Here is a 17018-nt window from a genome sequence, read left to right as displayed (position 1 = left end):
CTCAACTCTCTGACCCTCAAGAATCCCTTTTCCTGCTCCCCAGTGCAGGAGAGGCTTTCTCGTAGAGCTCCTTCAGTTTATACTTGGTATGTGCTTCTGGTTTTGAGGTGTTTTTGAGTACATGCCATGTGATATTAGAGGGAAACTTGGTCACCTCCCACTGGTTTGGTGGAACTTTGGCTGCTAGTCTCCATCCCCAATTCACCTGTTCCCTTTACAGTTCAAAGCTTTCTGAGCTCCATGCTTTAAATCTATCCCTGATTTACAGCTGCATTCATTCAGTGATGCAGCAGGAGACCAGGGTTGGTGGGGGCGCAGGGAGTGTGTTGATTCCATCTTCCCCAGAACTGCTACCCTGTTTTAACAGGGTTTAAATCAAAATCTTTAAGATGGGTGAGCTAATCTCTGAATTTTCCATGGGTATCTGCCACTATTAGATGGTAAAATAGGCGAATTTCTCAGAAAGCACTGAATCGGGAAACGTTTAACCTGTTCCAGTGGTTTTACAAATTGGTCTTTCCAAAAGCGACAACTTCCAGAGCTACCTCACGAGAAATGGTGCATACAGGTCTGGCATTTCCATATGTCATTTGGTAGAAATCTGACAGCTTGAGGTTTACCACACAATCATGGCGTGAGAATAATGCTGGGTCACTTCATGGAGCCCATCAGCCCCGTTGTACAAAAGCCAGGCATTCACCCACAGACTTGGGATGCTGGTATTCATACAGTAATGCATCACTGTTAAGGCAAGTTCACAACGCTGCTCATGTTTTGATCATTTCTACAATTCTTCCTTCTGGCTGCTGGAAAACACCCTATTGAACTTGTAAATCCTCACTGACAATGCTTTACATTCTTTATAGACTTCACTGGGAGTAACGGATCAGAATATTGTTTCCCAAAAGAAAGGGAACCAAGGAAATGGGAAGTGGAGACGGGAGAGAAATAAAAAGAAGAAAGAGTGTAGAAGCTATAGGGGAGATGCATGAGAAGATGATGGGCGGGGAAGGCAGGAGAAGGGGAAAGCAAGAGGGAAGGAGGGGAAGAGGGAGAGCGAAAGGAATGAAATGTGTAAGAAAAGATGCAGCAAGTGTCTGGCATTTTATGAAACACCGCACAGCATGAGCCAGGGGAGAGGAGTACTAGGAGGTCACCCAGGAGGATGGCGGGGAGGGGCGCGGGGGGACAGCTGGTCTGGCTGGAGGAGAAAAGGGGCAAACAGGCTGAGACATGGAAGCTGGAGTGGGCCACACCCAGGAACACATCCTTGGAGCTGGACAGAAACCAAAGATCAGGGGCACAGTGGGCTGGGAATAATCAGCACAGTGCCTTTTTCGTCCCATAGGAGGAAACATCACTGCTTACAAAAAAAGTATATTAAATATTGCTACGGGGAGCAGGAAGCAAACCAGAAAATGGTAAAAGCATTTTCTTTTAGGCATCCAATAAATAGTGCATGAATAAAACATGAGTAGCTTCAGGGGGAAATGGCAAATTGAGACAATTAGGTTCTCTGTCTTCAGGAAGGCCTGGAGAAGACCATATTAGATAATGAAGGACTCAAGAACACACAAGTCCTTAATTGTGTTTGGCTGTGCTTCCTGCCATTCGGTTATAGGAAGACAGGCCATAACAAACCAGACTGAGCCTGTTCCTGGTATCACCTTGCTCTTCCTTGAGCACAGAGACAGCATCTGAAGCAAACACATTACTTCCTAACTTTCTCATACCAGTATCAACCATAAGCACCAACAAAGGCATGTGCTTTAATTTTCAATTAATTCTTTAACAACATCTTCAAGTCTTTCTTACCTGAATTTGTTTCTTTCCTCCCGTTCTATTCTCTGCAACCTTTCTTCCCTCTCCTGTCGCCGCCTCTCTCTCTCTGCTGCCAGTGACTCTTGGTGCTGCCTAAAGGATGACGTGAGAAGACCACTCGGTGATGACCTGCAGATACAATGAGTTGATGTTTGAGTGGTTTGGCTTGTGATTCAAAGCACTAATGGAGTCATCCGTCAGTCCTTGGTTAGAATGAAGGGTCTGCCAGTACCTAGGTAAGGCACGGGGGAAATTACTGAGTATCTCGGGTCTTCTGGTTCAAGATCTTCATCTGTAAATGGAGATAAGTAACCTGCTTCATGTGCCTAGAGGATAAAAAGGCAATAATACCTATAGAATAGCAAGCAACATGCTCGGCATATGAGTTATCAATAATGGGTGCCATAATCAAAAAGCATTCCATAAATAGGCATAAAATGTAAACACACATTCTCTCTACACACACACACACACACACACACACACACATTTGACAAATGGGCTATGGTAAGACTTTGATCAGCTGCAATCAACATTCAGCCTATTCTTTCTTATTTTACATGTAGTACAAATACTTTGCCATACACCAGCTTCTCAATGTACTTCTCGAAATAACTGTGTTACCTCAAAACACGGTGTTGGGATGACAGATAAGGAAAAGAAGATAGCAATGGTCTAAAATCCGAATGGAATTAAGGACCTGTCATTCCATGTTAAGAAGTATCCGAAAAAAAAAAAAAAGAAGTATCCGAGAACATGCAGTTTGATCAAAGGATGGCACCTGACCCTGGGCAACACTACACAATCTGGACCATTCCCTGAAGATGGTATGACAGGGATGGTCAGCTGTTGGAAGGCCTCAGTGAGGAATCACAGGTGTATCTCAGGAAATGTGAAGTCTGAAGAATGTGTGGAGAAGGCAAAATTAGGTAACTACATGAAAAATAAAGAAGAAAGATAGCTGGGAATAGGAGTCTGTGGTTTCCCTGGGGAGTAATAAAGAAAATCTGTTATGGACAATTGGGCTTCCTTTTATTGGGAAAAAAAAACCCTTCTAAACTGAAAAACAAATAATTCTGATATATAGCTTAGGTAAAAGCCTATTTGAATTGTATAAAAATATGTCTGTTTGGTAGGGAACACAAAGTCCCTTAGTGAAGCAGAAAGATGCAATGCTCCCATCACATACAATCCACAGCTGTTCTCCCTAGAAAAGATGACTGATAGCCAGAGGCGGTGGGAGAAATAGAGGGAAGAAACCACCATCCTTGACAGCTTGAGAGAGGGAGCCACTGAATCCTAGGTAAGCAGCTTCTGACAGGAAAGAGCTCTCTGCAGGAAGTCTCTTTTGTCTTGAACTTTAGCAAAGCTATATTGCAACTAGACTTAACCCAGGCACCCCTGTGCTCTACTCATCGCCAGCCTGAGCACACCTTTCAAACCTTTTCATCACATGATACCTTGCTTGACCTGGTTCTTTCCTTAGATCAAAGAAAGAAAAATGAAATATTAGTAAGTAAGAGATGACTAGATCTTTTCCTCAGCTTCCCCTTGGTAATCACAAAAACGAACAGTGTGAGCAAGATAGCATCTAAAGAAAGATCACAAGATGTTGACAAGCCTGCATGCAGTGGGACTGGGCAAAACAAATCTGAACCCCTATCTCAAAAATTAACTGAGATTATTTCCTCTTTTTCCTTTAAATTTTTTTCATGGCAAAGTGGAATCCTCAGAGTTGGCTTTGGGACACAAGTCCGCCTTCTCCCCAGGATGCCAGATTTCTGATTAAAGCAACCTTTCTGTTTGTACCAGCACTTGCCTCTTGACTTTCAAGTGGGAAACAGCAGACCCAAGTTTAGTAACACCCATATTTCAGGTTCAACAGACAGCCCCTACATCAACTCTGGACCCTTAGACATAGATAGAATTTTATTTATCTTTCATATACACAAAGTCAAGACTATCTTGTATAACTTCCATCTTATTTAAGCTACTGTTATTTATGCATTTTCCTGCTATATGAAGCAAAATCTAATCCACAATCAAGTAGAGGGGTTTCCTATGCCTCTTGCACAGTGACTGACAGAAATTATTATGGATATAATAGATTTGCTTAAGCTAATTAATAAGTTTTGCCTAGCAGATGAACATATATAACTTGGTGTCCCAAATTAAAGAAACATAATCTTCTCAAATACATAGGAACTATTCGAAAACTTATCATCAATTCTGCCACAAAGCTCAAGCTTATGCATGAATACCAAGAACTGGTTTTCATGTAGGCTCCCTTCCTAACCACAATGCAGCTGAGTTAAAAATAAATAACAAGAAGATACACTTGAAAAATCGATAAATGAAAACATTTTAAACTCTCAAAATTTACTCATACCAAAAAGAAAAAATACAGAAAATTAGAAAACATTCAGAATATTACAATAAAAGAATATATATCTAAAACTTTAGGATGTTTCTAAAGCATAATGAGTGGTCAGCTCAAGAATTTGAAAAGAATGGAGTAAATTCATTATTCCTAGGAATAGCAGAGAGCTTTTGAAACCTGACAATAGGTATTTGGTAAAGACACATTAAAAGCTATGGTAAACATCATTCTTAATAATGTTGAGGAGTTCCCACGAATCTGACTAGGAACCACAAAGTTGTGGGGTTTGATCCCTGGCCTCACTCAGTGAGTTAAGGATCCAGCGTTGATGTGAGCTCTGGAGTAGGTCACTGATGAGGCTTGGATCCCACATTGCTGTGGCTCTGGCGTAGGCCTGCAGCAACAGCTCCGATTCGACCCCTAGCCTGGGAACCTCCATAGGCCATGGGTGCGGCCCTAAAAAGATGAAAACAAAATGTTGAAATATTAGGAACAGTTTAATATTAGAAGTGATACAAGGATACCCCCAGAATTGCTGGTAATTGATGTTATTCTGGTGGTCTTAGCCAATACACTAAGGTAAGAAAAACAAAAGCATAAGGAAGGGAAAGAAATACAATGTCATTACTTGTACATATCATCTAGATACAAAATCCAAAAAAAACCCACAAGCTATTAAAATCATGAGTCTAGCAAAGCTTCACAATATAAAATGTACAAATAGCAATTACATTTTCATATATCAGCAACAATTTACCAACTTAACCATAGGTAACTATGAATTACTTTAACTATATCCGAGACCTTTACAAAACTTTTTTAAAAGATCCAAATAATGAGAATTATATCACATTCACATATAGAAAGATTCAACATAGCCTAGATGCCAATTCTTTTTTCAATATATAGAATTCCAATACAATTCTAAATCAATTTGATTCAACATTTCAAAAGGATTTGAAATGGCTCCAGAAGTTTTATGGAGGAACTGAGGTCCAAGGATAACCAAGACAATTCTGAGTAAGAACAAAGTGGATCACTGGCCCCACTAGATGTCAAGCCCATTCTAAACCCACAATGATCAAGTGTGAATGTGGTCTTAGTGCAAGAATAGAAACATGGAATGACACAGACTCATACATTTATGAAATTCTGATTCATGATAGACCTTCCCCATATCAGTGGGAAAGTAATGGACTATTTAATAAATGGTGCTGAGACAACTATTACCTGTGTGAGACAAATTATAGTTAGCTCTTTCTCATAGTAAACACAAAAATAAACTCTAGGAAGTTTAAGTGAAACATGTAAAAAGAAAAACTTTACCACTTGTAGATACAAGGATAGGAAAGAATTTTTTAGACCCAAAGGGAAATCAAAAAGGGAGAAGTTAATACAAATGCATATATTAAAATTTACCATTTCTATACATTGTAAGACTACATGAGAATAAAGAAAAGCCACCAACCTGAGAAGAGTTAATGATAACTCATATAAACCACAAAGTATTAGTATACACAATACAAAGAGAACCATATAAAAAAAGACAAACTAAATCGGTATGAAAAAGACAAGTTACCCCACGGAAAAACGAACATTTCATTGAAGAAGAAAATGAAATTTCCAATAAATATATGAATGATACTCATCTTCACCAGACATCAGCGCGAGGAAATGCAAGTGAAACCCATAGTGATATATTGTTTCACATCTCTAAGTCTGCAGACTGACAAAAATTAATGTCTGATGACACAAAGGGTTGCCATGGAACAAGGCAAGAACTCTCATGCACTACTTCTGGGAGTCTAAGTTGATAAAATCACCTGGGGAGAAACACTTAATACATTGGAAGATGTGCATATCCTACCATCTAGCAATTCCACTTCCAGGTTTATGCTAGAGAGTAACTTTTGCATGTGTGAAGATGACATGCATGTACAAGAATACTATTAATTTCACTGTTTGTACTGCTGATGGTTAATAATTAGAAACAACATAAATATCTACAAATAGAAAAACAAAATAAACTGCAGCAAATTTGTACAAAGGAATACTCTCTACCTGAGAAAATGAATGAAATAGAGTGACATGATTTAACTTAGATGATTCTCAAAAGCACAATATATTGGTAGTGACAAGTGCTTTGAGGAACATGAAGAACATGCTATGATTCCTATGAAGTTGAAATAAAAGCAAAACCATACACTATTTAGGGATGCATGTACATTTAGCAAAAAAAAAAAAAAATATATATATATATATGGAAATGATAAACACCAACTTCAGGGGGAGTGGTTTTTTTCTAGGGAAGAATAAAAGAGAGGGGGAGTTCCCTGGTGGTCTAGTGGTTAGGATTCTGCACTTCCTTCTCTGTGGCCTGAGTTCAATCCCTGGTCTGGGAACTGAGATCCCACTTTAAGCTGCTGAAAGACACAGCCAAAAAAAAAAAAAAAGAAGTGTCATCTGGGAGTTCCTGCTGTGGTGCAGCTCAGTTTGCTGCAGAGGTACCAGTTTGATCTCTAGCACAGTGAGTTTGAGGATCTGGCACTGTCACAGCGGTAGTGTAGGTCACAGCGGAGGCTCAGATTCAATCCCTGGGCCCAGGAACTTCCATATGCTGCAGGTGTTGGCCATACAAAAAATTTTTTTAAAAAAGTGTCATCAAAAAAAAAAAAAAAAAGAAAAAAGTCTTCGATTTTATATATAATGTTCTTTACTGCTCCATGATTTTCCGTAATTATCTATAAACCTGGAATGTATTTTTTAGAGTCATTCTATTTATCATTAACAATCAAAAGTCCTTCTTGGAGAGATAACTCATATTTAACATCAAATATCTTTGAAGTCCCAAGCTAGCTGAACAGTGAAATTACAGAATTTAAAAACAAAAAACAAAACAAAAAATAAGGCACCCTACACAGGAGAATTATTTTAGGCAAATCTAATTCCAGCCTAGCTGTTAGCCTGCCCTGTGTGGTTGTCTTCTTAAGGACCAGTAGCTCCAGACTTTTGAATTCTCTTTTCAGAGGGAGGAGAGAGGCGCCAGCTTGGGTGAGGAGCAAAATAAGGACCTTGTCATTTCCCCTTAAGCTTCTGATTTTGTCTGTTCTTCAAAATATTTCAACTTGTTTTAGAAAAAAACCTCATAGATAATAATTTAATAATGGGTCATGAGTGGCTACACTTACGAGGTCACAGTGAAGCTGTTCTCTGTCATCATTAACATCTCTTCCTTGTTTCTAATGAGAATACTGGAGCTCACTTAAAATTAGAATAGTGTTAGAGCTTGGGAAGGTGGATGCTGTCCTTCCTTCCCGGGCACCTCCAAGGACGGGAAATGCAGGTGACCCTCTGTCCACTGACACCCTGCAGAGGCAGAGCTCATGTTGGTCTGAGGACAGAGTATAGCAGTGAACAGCGTTAACAATATGTGGAGGTTATTTCCTTAGAACTGAAATATGAGCTGCTAACTCAAAGCAGTGAAGACCGGTTCCTCTTTTCCTAAACAGAAGCATAGTACCTTCTGCAATTCAAGATCTATTTTCTTGGGTGCCCTAACACAGATTCCTGGAGCAGGAAGGGACAACGAAGGGGTCCCCTGAGCTTATCTGTGTCCTGGATGCATATAAGCCACTTTGGTCATAATGGGAACAAAGGGCTAAAAAAATAATATTAAAAAATTACATTTCCCTAAATCTCCCTCTACTTAGATAAGTCCAATACATGGGAGTATAAATCCTGGTCCTATAAATCCTATTTATGGAAATAAGCCCATAATACCAATGCTGGAATGCATTCAAACCATACAAAGGGAATATCCTAAATCACTGTTTCAAAAATAAACACCAAGGAGTTCCTGCTGTGGTGCAATGGGATGGGCGGCGTCATGGGAGTGCTGGAACGCAGGTTCAATCCCCAGCCTGACACAGTGGGTTAAGGATCTGGCATTGCTGCAGCTGCAGCTTAGGTCGCAACTGCAGCTTGGATCTGATCCCTGGCCCAGAAACCCCATATACTACGGGGAGGCTAAAAATGGGGAAAAAAATAAAATAAAAAACCACACACACCAAAATTCAAGCTAGTATGGTGAAATTTTCTCTTTATAAAGGCATCTTTAATAGACATTTATCTTTCACATTAAATCTTTCAGGAAAATACCTACAGTAAATGATAGCTGCTGCAGTGTTTAACCTAGGCCAGTCCAGGGACAAGCTATGGTGTAAAGAAAAAAAGCACAGGGCTCTGGACTGGGGAAACCTGAGTGTGGCCAGTCATTTAATCTCTCTGAGCCTCAGTTTATTGGTTTGTAAATGGAGGTAAAACATCTCCCGTATTATGAAGATTTTATGAAGTACTATCAGGTTTACATGGGAGTGTATGTGTCAGTTTGCTCAAAATAGGATCTGGGCCACAGCAGGCACTCAGCAGACAGCATTTGATGCTGGGAGTCTAAAATCTACACATGTAAGGGAAGGTCTGAGCTGTGGTCTCCAAGGCCAGATCTGGAATATGACACTGGCTATTCCCAGGCTGAGGGGCTAGAGGGGCTGGGGGGTTGATCTAAACTTCCCCATTATGGCCACCAGCCGGGTCCATCATCAGGAGGAACTGCGTGCCACTCCGAAGGCACCTGCAAAGCTGAAGTCATATAAGTTACACCCAAGGCAGCTGCAACCGAGGGAAGCCACAGAAGAATGCAGATGGCCAGAGGCCACAGAGCTTTTGCAAGGGAGCGGATAATATACTCTGAGTGAGAGGAATGACAATATTTAATCTTGGCTGTCACAGGCTCCAGGAACTGCCCCACAAATCCCATCTGGTTCAAGCCGCCCTCATTGGGACGTCTGGAACAGGAACTTGATTGCACTGAAACATGGTTGGCAATAATAGTTAACATTTATGGAGATGACACAGTGTGCCAATTATCTTAGATGAAATGGCTCTTTTAATCCTTACAACCTTTTGGACTAAATTCTATTATTATCCCTCTACAGATGAGGAAATTGAGGCACAGAGAAGTTAAATTTAAGATGTAGCAGAGCTGGGCTTTGAAACAGGTCTATCAGGCCAAAGCCTCTGTATTGACCTATATGCCTCCCCTCCCCACACCACTGGTACTGAGTAAAGCACGATTTCTGCAGTACTTGTCACAGTACCCGTGTCAGCATAAATATTTACTTTTTTTTTTCACTTCTTTGCTAGAAATGACTGCTACCCTAAATTAGGTCTTTAATCATTGCCATATATATTATTACATTTCCTCTTGGCAGTCTAAGTTTCTTTGCCAGATCCTATTTTCTCATCCATTTCTGTGTCCTGGCACTTAGAAGAGCTGCATGACTAGTCACCTAAAGAATCAATTAGCTATTGAACAGCTAGGATGTATCAAGATGGAGTAATCTGTATGTGCTATGCTCAGTGTGTCTACATCCCCAGCCCATTCGTTAGGAAAAATGCATGATGATGACCTGCTGAGATAATGCTTTTTTGCACAGGATCCTGTGCCCCTGGTAACAGCTGAGTGAATGCAGAATGGATTCCTGCCCCAAAGGCAGCTCATCCAAAGGCAAGATATCTAGCAGTGTATGAGGCTCCTGGTGTAGAGGGCCAAGCTAATCACCATCATGCACCCAGGACTTTGAGCTGGAAGGTCAGGAGTGAATATGCAGTTGGGAGAAGCAGAAGCTAAAGTGTCAGTGTCTATCAGTTAAAGCTGTAAGAAGGCTATTGCTTCAGCAGTGATAAAATATTGGACTAAACATAGCTCTGGTCCTGCCTAACACAGCTAAAAACATGATGCCTGAAAAGATCAAACTTTCTGAATTAATAACATTATAGAACAAAGCTCAAGAATGTTTACAGAAATCCAAAAAAAGAAGATAATTTACGAGGTGTGGCATCCATTAAGAAATGACCAGGCATGCAAATAAGTAAGAAACTAAAACCCATAAAGAGGAAATAAAAATCAATCAATTGAAAACAATCCAGAAATGACATCGATGACAGAACTAGCTGACTAGAACATTAAAAGTTATTATGACTATAGACTGTAGATTCAAGAAGTTAAAGAAACTATTAACATGTTAAGACATGAAAGGTATGAAAAAGAGCCCAGGTGGAATGAGCTGAATAAATATTTTTTCCAAAGAAGACAGGAAGATGGCCAACAGGCAAATGAAAAGATGCTCAACATCACTAATCATCAATGAGCTATCACTTTACACCTGTCAGAATGGCTATTATCAAAAGGATAAGAAATAACAAGTATTGGTAAGGATGTGGAGAAAAAGGAACCCTTTGTTCACTCTTGGTAGGAATGTAAATTGGTGCAGTCATTATCTAAAACAGGATGGAGGTTCCTTAAAAAATTAAAAACAGAACTACCATATGACTATAATATCCACTTCTGGGTATTTATCTGAAGATAAGAGACGTTAACTTTTTAAAAATATATATGCACCCCTACATTCACTGAATCATTATTTACAATTACTAAAATGTGGAAACAACCTAAATGTCCATTAATAAAGGAATGGATATATATACACAATGGAATATTTTCAGCTATAAAATCTTGCCATTTGTTACAACACAGAGTATCTTGTAAAAAAAGTCAGAGAAAGACAAAACCACATGATTTCATTCATATGTGGAATCTAAAAAAAAACAAACAAAATTTATAGATACAGAAAACAGATTTGCGGTTGCCAGAGAAAAGGGGTTAAGAGTTGGACAAAATACATGAAGGGTATTAAGAGGTAAAAACTTCCAGACATAAAATAAATAAGTTATGTGGATATTATATACAGCATAGTAACTATAGGCAATAATACTGTATTTCATATTTGAAAGTTGCTAAGAGAATATATAGTAAAAGCTATCACTAGAAAAAAATACAACTTTTTATGGTGATATATTATAACTAGATTTATGGTGCTGATCTTTTTGCAACATATAGAAATATTACATCATTATGTTGCACACCTGGAACTAATACAATAGCATACGTCAATCATACTTCAATTAAAAAAAAAAAAGAACCCCCTTGAAAAAGTGACTGACACTTAAGAAGAAAAATAGTGAATCTGAAGGTATAGAAATAGCAACTATTCAAAATAAAACATATTGAGAAAAAAGACTGGAAAAAATTAATAGAGCATGAATAAATATGGTAAAACTTCAAGTTTCTTAATATACATGCAATTGAAGTCACCCAAAAAAGGGAGAGGTGAAAACTACCCCCAAAATTTGAAGAAGCAAGCCCTGAGAATTTTCCCATTTTTATGAAAACTATAACTCAAAGATCCAAGAATCTCAAGAAGGGTTAAGCACAAGAAACATGAAGAAAACTACATTAAGGCATATCAAAATCAAAAATTTTAAATCAATAGTAAAGAGCCTATCTTAAGAGCAACCAGAGGAAAAAAGACACATTGCAGGCAAAGGTAGCCAAAAACTAAAAAAAAAAGATTAGAAGATTTACTGTGAGAAACAATATAAGCTAGAAACAGAGCAACATCTTTAAATCACTGAAAGAAAAAACCCCATCAACCTATGATTCTCGACCTAGCAAAAATATCTTTCAAAAATGAAAGTGAAATAAAGATGTTTTTAGACACATAAAAATGGAAAGAATTCATCATCAGTATACCTGAACTACAAGAAATGTTAAAGAAAATCCTTCAAGCGGAAGGTAAATGACACCACATAGCCATCTGGAGCTACAAAAATAAAGAGCAACAGAAACATAACAAGATAGGTAAATACAAAGCATATTTATTATTATTCAAATATGTTTAAAAATAATAGATTGTTTAAGGTAAGCAGAGTAACAATGTATCAATCACAAATCTATAATCACATTATATATAAATGATCCAAATGCCCCAATTTAAAGGCAGAGATGGTCAGATTCAATAAAAAAGCAAGACTTAATAATACGCTGTCTACAAAAACAAAAACAAACCCAAATCCACTTTAAATATAAAACTAATTCTACTTGATTTAAATACAAACATATAAATTTAAATATGAAACATTCCCCCAATAATATCAGGATACATATTCTTTTTAAATGCATACAGAACATTTGCCAAAACAAACCATATTCTGAGCTATACAACAAAGCTCCACAAATTAAAAGAATTCAAGCCATACGTTCTTTGTTCAGAACTCATTCTCTGTTTGCAATTTTATTAAATTAGAGGTCAATAACAGAAAGACCTAGAAAATCCAAAATTAATAAGCTAAATAAATACTTTGAAATAACCCATGGGATAAAGGATAAATCAGAAGGGAAGCTTAGATTCATTCTGAACTAAATGAAAATAACACAATATACTAAAATTTGTGGGACACTGCTAAAGCAATACTTAGAGGAAAAATTATAACACTAAATGCTTCTATTAGAAAAGACAGTCTCAAATCAATAGCCTCATCTTCCAACTTATAAAAATAAGGGAAAATTTTACCCAAAGTAAGCAGGAAAAGGAAAGATATACAGAGAGTAGAAATCAATGAAGCATAGAACAAAAATATCAGACTTAAAGTGAAACCAAAAACTGATCCTTTGAAATCAATAAAATTGATAAACTTCTAGCCAGATTGCTCAGGAAAAAAAAAAAGATAAAAGTTACTAATTATAGGGTTGAGAGAGGGGACATTACTACAGATTCTACAGACATTAAAAGAATAAGGGGACATTCTGAACAATTTTGCACCAATAAATTTGTTAACATAGAGGAAATGGAAAAAGTTCTTGAAAGGCAAAAACTTCTAACAGTCACTCAAGAAGAAACAGATGACCTGATATGGACTGATGATATCAGATAAGCATCTCCCCAAGAAATTTAATTTGTAATTTATATATTTCCTATGAACTCTAATCCCAGATAGCTTCCCCAGTGAATTCTAAGGAATATTTATAGAGGAAACAACACTAATTCTATGCACACTCTTCTAGGAAGCTGAAGAGGAAAGAAGACATTTCATCCGACTTTTTGAGTCCAGCATTATTCTGATTTACTACCATTCTGGAAGGTAGTTCAACAACTGCTTAAAAAGCACCTACCATATGACTGAGCCATTTCATTTCTAGGTATTTATCCAAAAGAAATTAAAGCACATTTCCATACAAAGACATGTACACAACTATTCACAGCCAAAACGGGAAGCAACCCAAATGTCCATCAACAGGTAAACAGATAAACTGTGGTATATTCATACAATTGAGTACTACTCAGCAATAAAATGGAATTAACACTTGAAACATGCAACAAAATAGTTGAATCTTAAAATAATTATGCTGATTGAAAGAAGTCAACCCTTCTCCAAGAGGACTTACTGCATAATTACAGTTATATGAAATTCTTAAAAATGCAAATTACTCTACAATGACAGAAAGCAGACCAGTGATGGCTTGGGTACAGAGAGGGACAGTTATAATCACAAAAGGACATGAGAAAATGCTTAAGAGTGACAAATTATCAGATTATCTCAATTATGGTAAGAATTTCACCAGCAATACATACGTCAAGACTTAGGTCCAGTTTTTTTCTATGTCAATGATATTGTAAAAGTTGGGTTTTTTTTTAAATTTTTTAATTTTTCTCCCACTGTACAGCAAGGGGATCGAGTTATTCTTACATGTATACATTTTTTTCCCCCACCCTTTGTTCTGTTGCAATATGAGTATCTAGACATAGTTCTCAATGCTACTCAGGAGGATCTCCTTGTAAATCTATTCTAAGTTGTGTCTGATAAGCCCAAGCTCCTGATTCCTCCCACTCCCTCCCTCTCCCATCAGGCAGCCACAAGTCTATTTTCCAAGTCCATGATTTTCTGTAAAAGTTGTTTTAAAAGAAATGCTCCTTTGGTAAGTTTAAGTAAAATCTTATTTGCGAAGGAAGTAAATCATAAACATCTCTCATTTTAAGAAATAAGTTATAATCACTGGTTAACCATTAACAAAAGCCAAACTAAGTTCACAAATTATCTAATATTTAAAATTATCACTTAATTCACAAGTAGATTATTTATTTCTTTTTTTGGCCAAGCCCACAGCATGCAGAAGTTCCCAGGCCAGGGATCAAACCTGTGCCATAGAAGTGGCCCAAGCTAGCAGTGACAATGCCAGATCCTTAACCCACTGTACCACAAAACTCCCACAAGTAGGTAATTTTATATGAAGACTGAAAGGTAAAAAAAAAAAAAAAAAGGCAATTCAGTGATGTACACTGGTTGTCTGCAATGGTGAGGCTGTCCTTACAACCTGGGCAAGCAATTGGAATCACCCCATCTAATGGTCATGGAACAAGGAGTAACTCTGGGTTATGCCCAGCTCTAAAAGGCATTCTGCATGCCCTGAAACAAGGAAATGTCAGAACCTCCTTCACACCTTCAGACCACATTCCCACTCTCAGGTTGAAATGAGCAAGCCCAGAGGCAGCCTCAAGAAACAGGCAACTTTTCTGCATCATCACTGCTACAACCCTGAAGACCGCTATCATCAAGGATGGGAATGTGGCTTTAAAGGTTCCTCCTGATCTCCCTTCTCCAGCCTGTCACTCACACTTCAGTGTGGGTCTGAGCTTTCTGGCCACAGGAGGGAATACCAGAGCACCCACAGCTGCTGTAGAGACTGGTCCCATGTGCTGTCTCACAGACTGTGCTGGCTCCTGTCTAAAGCATGAAGGCTGGCACCATGCTTTGGCCTGTCCACCTGCCCCATCTGCAGGCCCCATTCCCTCTGACTTCCCACCCTGCTGTCTGAGACCAAATGAGTCCTCTGGCCAAAAGGAGCTCAGTCCACACCTGTCACAGGTCCACCCATATTTAGCTTCATAACTAACCCATTCTCCTGGCAGCTTCCAAAAGCACTGATTGCCACCAGCCCCTTCTACAGCCCACGGTTTCCAGCCCTTGCTGGTCTGCACTGAGGTCTTGCCTTCAGTCTTTTCCCTTCCTCTCCACTCCAGGCCACTTTACCCCCCCACCCCTGCATGCCTGCCTCTCCCCTAAACACCAAAGTTCTTCCAAACACAGTCTCCTACACTTCCAGATCCTCAGGATCCTGGTTTGAAGAAAGATGTGGACTCATACTATTTCTTATCTCCTTCTTTATCTGCCCTCCCCAATCCCCACCCAGCTCTCCCCCTCCCCGCCCCCGACTAGGCAAACCTAGGGACAAAGTGCAACTTGTCTTAAATGATTCAGTTTCCCAGACCTCCTATTAGAGGTGGACTTCATGAGGGAGGGCAGGCCTGGGCTGGGCTCCCCACACTGTGGTCTCTCCAGATCTCCTCTGAAGGGTCATTTTCTTCACAGGATTTACCATGTGGAAATTCTTTATATACTGACACCTTGCTTATCTTCTGGTTCCGCCACTAGAATGTAAACTCAATAAAGTCAGGGACAGGGTCTATTGTGAACACCCAATAAATATTTGCTGAATGAAATGTATGAGCATGCTGTGTGTGTGTGTGTGTGTGTGTGTGTGTGTGCGTGTATGTGTGTGTGTGTTCTCAGCCCTCAATGGGCAGGTTTCTAATTGTCACTGGCTACCACGGTTATATACTGTCATTGTAGAAAGATCAGAGAATGAAAAAAAGGATGAAGGTGTCTTTCTTTCTTTCTTTCTCTCTATTTTAATGGGTGTGGTCTATAGTGTGTGTACAGACACATATCTACACCCACAAACATCCATACCCCCAAATCAACCCAGAAACCCAGTCTCTTCCACTATAATCGTAAAGTGTATTCACTGCAGTTTTGTGGGAAGGAGGGAGGAAATGGGACCCGGGAACCAGGAATACATTTTCTGGAGGAGAACACTCCCTTCCTCCCTATCCACTTTCACTCTTGTAACCTTTGTACTGCCCAAATGCAAAACCTCTGTAGCCGGTGACAACTGGAAACCTGGCCATCGGGGCTGTCCCAGTAGGAGAGGGTGTACGAGCAGGGATGATGGACACTGGCCTTACAGCACAGAATAACTGGGTGTAGCTGTTCCAACTGCACAGTTTTGATGAGTGATATTTGCACTTTCTTGTTACAGATCTTAGTGACCTCTCTTACACACACAATGTTCTCTCTTCCAAACATACCTCTTAAGGTTGCTCTTGATACACTTGAATGTAAACGAAGGCAGCAGAATTGTCTAATTTTCAACAAATCTATCCTAAACCCATGTTCCAAAGGAAAGCAACAGGATTAGAAGAGGTTCAAGCTGGAGTTCCCACTGTGGCTCAGTGGTAACAAATCCAACTAGGATTCATGAGGATGTGGGTTCCATCCCTGGCCTTGTTCAGGGGGTTAAGGAGCCACCCTTGCTGTGAGCTGTGGTGTAGGTCACAGACACAGCTTGGATCTGGCATTGCTGTGGCTGTGGTGTAGGCCGGCAGCTGCAGCTTGGATTCGACCCCTAGCCTGGGAACTTCTATATGCCCCAGGTGCAGCCCTAAAAAAGCAAAAAAAAAAAAAAAAAAAAGAGAGAGAGAGAGAGAGAGAGATTAAAATTTCTCATACATTTGACAAAGAGGTAGAGGACAGGCAGTGAGCAGGAGGTGGGGGAATCTCATGCAGGGGGATGTAGAGATGGCTGCCACCCAACAGCGAAGTACCCAAAAGGCTGACAGAAAGCAGCACAGGACAAGCAGAAAGTGTTTCCCTGCAAAAATAAACACTTTCTTCTTTAAAATTTATATGCCTGTGGATTCTCCAGTCATGCTTGTCTGAAGGATTTGCCCTGCGAATCTTTAATAAAATGGCCAGTCCAGAAAGGGGAAGCATCTTCATTCTGTGGTTTTGTGGAACCCAG

At 39.3% G+C, this 17018-nt stretch overlaps 1 protein-coding gene across 30 annotated transcripts in view; it reads right to left on the bottom strand.

Moving 5' to 3' along the window:
• FHOD3 (formin homology 2 domain containing 3) overlaps nucleotides 1-17018 on the bottom strand; it is a 548282-nt gene that overhangs the window by 113776 nt on the left and 417488 nt on the right. For all 30 annotated transcript variants that reach the window (XR_014807874.1, XR_014807875.1, XR_014807876.1 and 27 more), the window contains one exon: nucleotides 1816-1950. Coding sequence is in view for 27 of the 30 variants with exons in the window: in XM_021096273.2 (XP_020951932.2) it covers nucleotides 1816-1950 (135 nt within the window). In the remaining 3 variants the exon portion in view is untranslated. The remainder of the gene's footprint in view (nucleotides 1-1815; nucleotides 1951-17018) is intronic.

This window comes from Sus scrofa, chromosome 6, assembly GCF_054392235.1.
Source record: "Sus scrofa isolate SSC_HxYL_T2T_F1_AM1 chromosome 6, Sscrofa_HxYL_maternal_Yorkshire_Landrace_v2.0, whole genome shotgun sequence".
Classification (NCBI taxonomy): Eukaryota; Metazoa; Chordata; class Mammalia; order Artiodactyla; family Suidae; genus Sus; species Sus scrofa.
Note: the sequence above shows the minus strand (reverse complement) of the source record. Positions and strands in the feature narration are given on the sequence as shown.